The sequence below is a fragment of the Callorhinus ursinus genome, unplaced genomic scaffold (assembly GCF_003265705.2).
Source record: "Callorhinus ursinus isolate GAN/ISIS: 27379988/994484 unplaced genomic scaffold, GSC_fseal_2.0 scaffold68, whole genome shotgun sequence".
Lineage (NCBI taxonomy): Eukaryota > Metazoa > Chordata > Mammalia > Carnivora > Otariidae > Callorhinus > Callorhinus ursinus.
The window spans coordinates 2229851-2237806 of NW_027397130.1; the positions used below are offsets into that span (position 1 = coordinate 2229851).

Here is a 7956-nt window from a genome sequence, read left to right on the forward strand (position 1 = left end):
GCCGCGTCCTTCCTCACAGAAGCCCCTTCTGGCTTGAACATTCTTGGCTCTGGGCTTTGCTCTTCAGAATTTTGGTTCTCTAAGAATCACAGAATGTTAGCACAGATGTAGAAAGAAGAAAAAAAAAAAACACCAGAAACGCTCTCTGAAATAAGAGCCGACTGCTTTTACATTCTAGGGGAACAGCAGAGCTCAGACCAGCGTGACTCCGGTTAGGAAAATACCCCCACGGCTTTCAGCTTTTGGTGATGTGAAAAGCTATGCCCTGCTCTGTGCTCTCCCTCTCCCCTGCCTCTGGGGTCCAGGCAGGAGGGAAGGGGCGAGGGGAAGAGAGCGGGAGCCTGTGGTTTCCTCAGGCATCCTGGGAGAAGAAGCGAGAGCCTGTGGAACAGAGGGCGGGGAGAGGAAAGATGCGACATCACAGGCCGGGGGGCGGAGGGGGGGCGCCCACCTGCCAAGAAATGCCCTGTGTCGTCTGTGCCGTGCGGCTTGCCGCCCCCGCATGACGACTCTCAGTGAATGTCCGCTGCCCGGAGCTACCCGCGTGAAGGGTGCTTCGTACCGATGAAGGAGTCGGGTGGTGTCCAGCGTGGGCCACCCGTGAGCACGCGGCAGAAGCAGGAAAGGTGAAGGCGGGTAACCGGGAGAGACGTGGGAACCCTCACGGGATGCGGGTCTCCAGCATTTATGGATGGGGCTGTGCACCGCTGAACACTGTTCCCCCAAACTCATGTCCACCCACCACCTGTGAGTCTGACCTTATTTGGAAATGGAGTCTTTGTAGATATGATCCAGTTAAGTAGAGTGGTTCTGATCCAATTACCGGTGTCCTCACCGGAAGAGGGAAGTTTGGCCAAAGACACAGAGACACGGCGGAAGGCCCAGGGAAGACAGAGGCGGAGGCCGAGGGATTGCTGGTGGCTCCGGCGGCTGACGGGGAGACGCGGACCAGATTCTGCCTCAGAGCCTCTAAGGGGACCCAGCCCTGCCGACACTTTGGCGTCAGACTTCTGGCCTCCAGAGCCGTTCGAGAATACATTCGCAGTGTGTGAAGCCCCTTGGTGTGGGGTATCTTACGACAGGAGCCCCAGGAAAGAACAGAGGGGCTGACGTCTTTCATTTTAAAAGCACAGCGAGGGGATGGCTCAGTCAGTTGAGCATCTGTCTCTTGATTTCAGCTCAGGGTCATGGGATCGTGCCCCGCGTCGGGCTCCATGCTCAGTGAGGAGCCTGCTAGAGATTCTCTCTCCCTCTTCCTCTGCTCCCGCTCATGCTCTCTCTCTCTCAAATAAATTAATAACTCTTTAAAAGCAAAGCAAAGAGAGGCCCCTAAGCCTGGAGGCCTGGGAACACACCGATGGCGGACCCTGGCTGGCCGTGGGGTCCCTGCCTCCAATCAGGGGCCGGGTCCTACCACACGAAGGAGTCAGACCCCCTTCAGGCAGAGCAAAGGGCAGGCTCTGAGCACCAGCTTCTCTGCTCCTTAGGGCTCAGGGGTCACCACGCTCTGGCCATTGGCATCTGGCGGTGGGAATTAGAGGCTGAAGAAACTGGCCACAGCACCTGTGTCCTTCCCCTGCCCACCCAGCTCCAGCTCTGGTCTCCAAGTGCTACAGCAGAGGAGGGTTTGAGAGTGGGCTCCCAGGCACCGATAAATGCCCGAGCGGTTTGGGAGGACAGGAGCTCCACCCACGAACCATCCCTGCCCTCCAGCACTGTGGTGCGCCAGTGTGGGACTCAGCCTCCTGGCTGTGGGATTTGGTGCTGGCACGGGGGAGAGGTGCAAGACACGAGCAGGGGCGGCGGCGAGAGGTTTGCTGGGTAACCAGGATCCAAGGACAGAGCATGAGGCCCAGTGGGGAAGGCAGCCTGGGCTGGGCCATGTGCGCCCTGCGCAGCGGGACCGGGCAGAGGGACTGGCCACGTTGAAGGGCCTGAGGGGCAACCTGTGCAACCACGGAGGGGACTGGTGTGGCAGGAGCAGCTCGTGCAGGGAGAGAGAAGCAGCAAGTGGGGGGTTGCGGTGCACGGGGCAGCCGGAGGTCAGGTCACACCGGGTCGTGGGAGGGGAAAAGCAGCAGGCCTTGGTGTGCTGGTGGCTGGACCCCGACAATTTCAGGCCTAAACAATGTCACCGAACACTAACATCCATCAGGGCCTCTCTGTGACAGAGATGCATCAAGACCAAGGCAAGGGCGCCCTGTGGTCACATCAGAGTGCAAACAGAGCACACACGCTGTCCAGGCTCAGGAACGGCCAGGCTGGGTCTTGTAAGTCCTTGCCGACACCCTCCTGAGGACACGGCCCTCGGCTCCCTGCACTGTGCAGACTCGCTGGCTTCATCCCACCACAGGTGGCTTCCTGGGGGCCTGGGGATGGGAGGTAACTGACGCCTCATCCACCATGGAAAGCCCTGTGGGTTTTACTTTGAATGGTACGGGAAGCCACCAGATGGTTTTAAGCAAGGAGAAGTAGGTAGTGATTTTTGAAAGAAACATTCTGGGAGACGAGTCAGGACGCTCTGTCTGGGAGTGCAAGTGACGGCGTCTGGAGCAGGGTTCTCTGGGGCTACTTGGTGGGGGCGGGGTCCTCTCTGCCCTGCAGGGCCGGGAGGGAGGGCGGGCCAGGACATGCAGGTGGCCTCTATGTCCCAGAGGAGACTCCAAGGGGCTTCTGAGATAAGCCACCGTCCGTGTGCAGTGGGACAGGGCTGTTTGCACCATTCCACACACCCGGGAAACAGAGCATCCCACTGGAGGAGCACCGAGGTGCCTGGCCCTACTGCCACCTTACTGCCCTCTGGGCAGAGAGACCATCACACTCAAGACACCCTTTAAGACAGACTTTGTCAACAAAACCAAACCAACCCAAACCTGCAGGCACCAAGGGTCCAGGACACCTGTGGTCCATACCCCATTCTGCATAGGTGTCCAAGGTGGCGGCAGCCTGACACGTGTCCAGATGAATGGCGAGGTCATTCCCATGACCCTGCAGAACAGGATCAGGGGACTGCTCACGCTCAGCCAGGAGGGCCGAGTGGCCAGACTTGTGGATTACTGACCACCCCAATCTGGGCTCAGAAGGGGAACCCCTCCCCTGCTCTATGCATATAAACGTTGCTTCCAACTTGTGCCCAGGAGGGTGGGCTAGCTAGGGGCTTCTTCCAGTGGCCAGACCACAACATGTCCCCTTGTCCTGTTAGGGTGAAACCATGTGGTGTGTGTATATGGCTGGGAGGGGGGGTGTTCTCCTTTGGTTATTGGTCCTATAGTGTGGTCCCTAAGGAGGGCAGAGGTAGAGTGTTGGGACTTGGCCCCTGGCTGCCTCCCTGTCTGATCTGGCCACTTTCCCTGTTTCTCCCAGGCCCCCCCACCTTGCCTGTAGGGTGGAGCCTCCCTCACCAGGACCTGTCGGTTCCTCAAGCCTCATCCTGACCCTGTCCCCCACCCCTGCACCCCTGGCCCACAGGAGAAGGTCAAAAGAACTTGGGGCCATAGGAAGGAGCGTGGAGGACTCACTGCACCCCCCAGGACCCCCTCTGCAGGACAAAGGCGGAGCTCTGGGAACCAGAGGCCACACCGGCACCAACCACATCCGGGCACATTTGTCCTGAGTCCGGGCGCTGCTGTGTGTGCGAGCACTGGGGAGGGGAAAACTCCCATCCCATCGGGAGCCTCCGTTCCTATTCACACACTACGGTCCGTGGGGTGCTGGAGCACGTCCATAGATCTTACCGGAAAACCATGTACGTGCAAGAGCAACGCACGGAGGAAAAACAAGCCTGGAAGAAAACATTCCCAAGTGTTCACAGTGGTTCTGTCTTGCGGCGGGATCAAGGGTTTTTATACTTTCGTATGTTTTCCAATTTTTTTATACCGAACACGTGTTAGTTATGTAATTTAAATTTTATTTATTTATTTTTAAACCAAATTCTCCAGCCAACTGTGCTCTTCCCCAGTGCGGTAACTTTCCTTTGAGTCAGATTTCTGGGTGAACTCAAGGAACAACGACTCCCTCTCAGGCTGCACATTCCCGTTCTCCCTTCTTCCTCCTTAGACCCTCGGGGCAGGGGGCAGGCCCTGCGGAGGTCCGCCGCGGGGGCTGAGACGGCCGTCCGTCCGTCCTCAGGCGTCCTCCCTCCGGGGTGGGCCCTGCGGGGCGCGCTCTGCCCTGCAGGCCCGGCCCCCGCCCGCTGACCCTGGCCGTCCAGCCCCTGCAGCCCCGAGCTCGCGGCGGGAGGGGGCGGCGGGGACCCTGCAGGGGCCTCCGGCCGGGGCGCGGCGGGGCGGGGCGTGGGCGCCCGGCGTGGAGGGCCAGGAGAGGCGGGGTACTCCCCCTGCCCCGCCCCCGCCCCCGGGCCGACCCCGGGCAGGGCGGCCGCGGCTGCTCGGCTTCCACGGCCGGGACGGGGCGGAGATGGGGGGCGGGGGAAGTTCTCGGAAAAAAGTTAACGGAGCGGACGGCTCTCTGCGGCCTCCCGCCTCCACCCGTCCCCGGGCCTCCCAGCGAGGGCGCTGCTGGTCACCGGGCGCGGCGCGGGGACCCCGGGGGGCACCGAGGCCTGGAGGCCGGGCTCCGGGGGCCAGGACCCGGGCCGCGACCGAGACTCAGGGGGTTGCCCCAGCGACGCGCTCACGCGCGCGGTGATTGGCGAAGTGCGGGGGGGCGGGGCCCGGGAGACGCTCTCGCGAGCGCTCGGCCTCCCGGCGGGCGGAAGCCGGGGGGCGGGGCTTCCGGCGCGGGAGCGCGCTTGGTCACCGCCCCCCACCCCCGCCTCCGGGCAGGCAGCGGGGCGTGTCCCTGTGCCTTCGGTGTCCGGGGACCTGAGCGCTTCCCCCGCCCGCCGTGCTGTCCCCCTGCCCCGGGCCGCCCTCTCACCTAGCCTCCCGCCCTGGGCCCTGAGCGGGGTCTCCCTCCTGAAGCCTCAGTCGGCTCTCCACACCGAAGCCAGTGACCTTGCTGTGTGCCCTCCCTGCGATGCCCGGGTCCCCTCGGAGGGAATGGGGAGGCCTTCCCCGGCACCACTCTCTCCCCGCCCCCTGCACTCCAGTCACGCCGGCCTGCTGCTTCTGCCCACCTCCCTCCTCCCTGCCCCAGGGCCTTTGCACTTGCCGGTCCCCCGCGGCCTAGAACTCCGGCAGATACCTGCCCGGCTCTCACCTCCTTGGGGCATTGCTCAGCATCACCTCCCGAGCGAGGGGACCACCTGTTTAACATTACACCTCACCTTCCTCATGTCCCCATGCCCCCCGCCCTGTGTTTTCTGCACAGGGCTCGTCACTGTCCAACACGGTATCTGCTGCCTGAAAGCTCCAGGAAGGTGGAGGGTGTGTCTCGTTCAGGCCCCAGCAGGTGCACGGTAAATGCTGTATGCTGAGCAGGTAAACGAAGGCTCTTTCCGCCTCTTCCTCTCCCTCCCCACCCTGGGGTGATTCTCTGGCAGGGGAGCCAGCAGGAACGAGTGGCTGCCCACGTATCAAGTGCCTTACTTTCAATATCTCACTCCGAAAAAGCTCATTCGTGTGGGAGGACCGAGGCGCTCAGGGAATCCTACCCTTCACACACTGTCACCCTCTGCTCAGGATCCTCTGGGCCCCAGATGTGCTGATTTGGAAGAAGGCCTGGTGCCGCCCTCAAGGCTCTCGGACTGACGGGAAAGTGATGGCTGCCGTGCCGGGTGCGTGCGAGGCGGGTGCGAGGCGCAGTGGGAGGAGAGAGGGTCAGCTTCCAGAATGGGGTCCTCAGAAGTCCTCCCAGGGGTCCCCAGAGGCCACGTCTGCTGTGAAACGTGCACCACGAACAGCCATCGTCGATCGCGTACTCTGTGCTCCATGTGGTCCTAGCTGCCAGTCCGCGCGCGCGTGGGGTTGTCCTCTCAGGAACGAGGGGACGGGCTCAGAGAGGGCAGCCCCTTGACTGAGATCACAACACTAGTACGTGGGGGGTCCGCGTCCCCAGTCCAGCTCTTGGTGGCTGAGGAGCCCGTGCTCTTCCCAGGGCCGGAAGCCAGACACGCATCCAGGGCTGACTGGAATGGCTCGCGAATGGCTTCCCTCTGGGCCTGGGCCCTGGGACAGGAGCTCTTCACAGGCCCTGTGGCTTGGACAAGCCCGGGCAGCCATCTGCTGCCAGCCTCGTGGGGAGCAGGGCACAGGCCACCGCAGCAGCATCTGTCTTTGTGGCTCAAAGGCATTTCCTTCAGGAGATGGAGCTGCCTGGCTCCTCTCCTCCCCGCCCCCCCCCGGACTCCCTCTCAGCTCCAAAGTCAAGGGTTTCAGGGCTGTGTCCGCAAGGGGCCGTGCTGCACTGTCCTTCTGGCATGGGGCGTGGTGGCCTGGAACGGACATCTGGTGTCCCTCAACCCCCACAGCCAGGGCATCTGTGGCCCCATGGAACTCAGTGACAAGGAGAGCCGGAACCAGGGAAAGGCCACGCTTCCCTGTGTGCCTGCCAAGTGGCAGAACATCCCCCGCAAGACCTGCCTGGCACTGCCCTGGCCACGGAGGCTTCCTGAGGGCGATGCCCCGAGGGCCCTGCTGTGCCAGGGCTCCCCCTGCCAGGTGGGAGGGGTATCGGTCATCACCGGTGGGGCCAGGCCAGTGGGATCTTGAGCTTCGGGATGGTAGGGGACGGAGGGCAGCCCCTGCCCCTTGCCCACAATGTGCCCTCCTGGCTGGCAGGGGCCACCAGCTTGCTCTTTGGAAGTTGGATCTACAGACGGAGGGCAGCCCCTGCCCCTTGCCCACAATGTGCCCTCCTGGCTGGCAGGGGCCACCAACTTGCTCTTTGGAAGTTGGATCTACAGACTGTGGCAGAGGGAGAAGCTGGAGAGACTGTTTCATTTTGCAGGTGGGAAACCTGAGGCTGTGTGCGGGGCATGGAGTTGCTCTGTGGGCTTTCTCTGGTCCTCAGCACAGGGCTGCCGTGGGCATCATCTGCTCCATCTCCTGAAGGAGGGACTGGGGATTGGGGAAGGGAAGTGCCACGTTCAAGTTCTCCTGCTTCAGCCGGTTCTCTGGCTCCCACAGGCTCAGATCCGAGTTGGAGATGGAGCAGCACCCACGCTCACTTCTTTCTCCCGAGGGTGGAAAACAAGCCCGAACGAGGCTGAGGATAGGGGATGCCCAGGATCAGAGATGAGCCTCCTGCCAGAAGCAAGAAGTTCTGAGGCCCCAGCCGGGCCGGGGAAGTTCGGGATGAAGGCAGCAAGAACAGCGGCAGCCACTCCGTCCTCCCCAGGCTGGTCGCTGGGAGTGGCACATCTTCACCCACGGCCTCTACCTTGGGGTTCAGATGAAGTCATCAGGGTGACCCCCACAGCCTCTGCCCTGCCAGAGCTTCCTCCCTCCTTCCATGTGGACCCTGAAACCTGTGCAAGAGGCCGGGCCCGAACACCACTCCTGACGCAGAGGGGAGCCAACCCCCTGCACCGGCCTCATCCATGGTCACAGGCCTTCAAGGGCTGGGCAGGGTCTGGCTGGGGGCAGGCAGAGCAGCTTGGGCTGGGCAACTGTGGCACAGGATAGACAGCCAAGGGGCAGGAGAGAGGTGCGGTCCCCTCCCACTGGGGCTCGAGGAGGCATCATGGAGGAAGGGTGTGGTCCCCAGTGTGGGGGAAGGCATGGGAGGGTTGCCCAGGGCTGGATCATCCTGAGCCACCTGCCCTCAAGGGAGGGTCTCTCTGGAAGCCAGGGTGCACATCCAGGGTGGCGGGAAAGGTTGCCTTTGGGGGCCAGATCCGGTGGGCCCCGGGAGCCTGGCTGAGCCGTGGGAACTTGTGAGCCCCGGGGAAGTGCTCGTGGGCTTGGAGCCTAAGGCTGCCGGGAGCACAGCCCAGCTTGGGGATGCAGCTTTTCAGCAAGTGCCTCGGAGCTTTCTTGGAAGCAGGCTGAGTATAAATTATAAATAAACAAACGAGAAGTCTGCTGGAGGGCGTGGGCCGGCGGGAAGAGGGGA

The 7956-nt window shown here is 62.4% G+C and overlaps 1 protein-coding gene across 1 annotated transcript; it reads left to right on the forward strand.

Moving 5' to 3' along the window:
• The first annotated feature begins 564 nt into the window (after positions 1-564).
• LOC112814329 (uncharacterized) lies at positions 565-7751 on the forward strand. Its single transcript, XM_073885964.1, has 4 exons — positions 565-626; positions 4457-5381; positions 5514-5677; positions 7029-7751. Exons 1-2 carry the CDS (start codon positions 565-567, stop codon positions 5361-5363), a joined length of 969 nt encoding a protein of 322 aa, XP_073742065.1. The 3' UTR covers positions 5364-5381; positions 5514-5677; positions 7029-7751.
• The last annotated feature ends 205 nt before the right edge of the window (positions 7752-7956 follow it).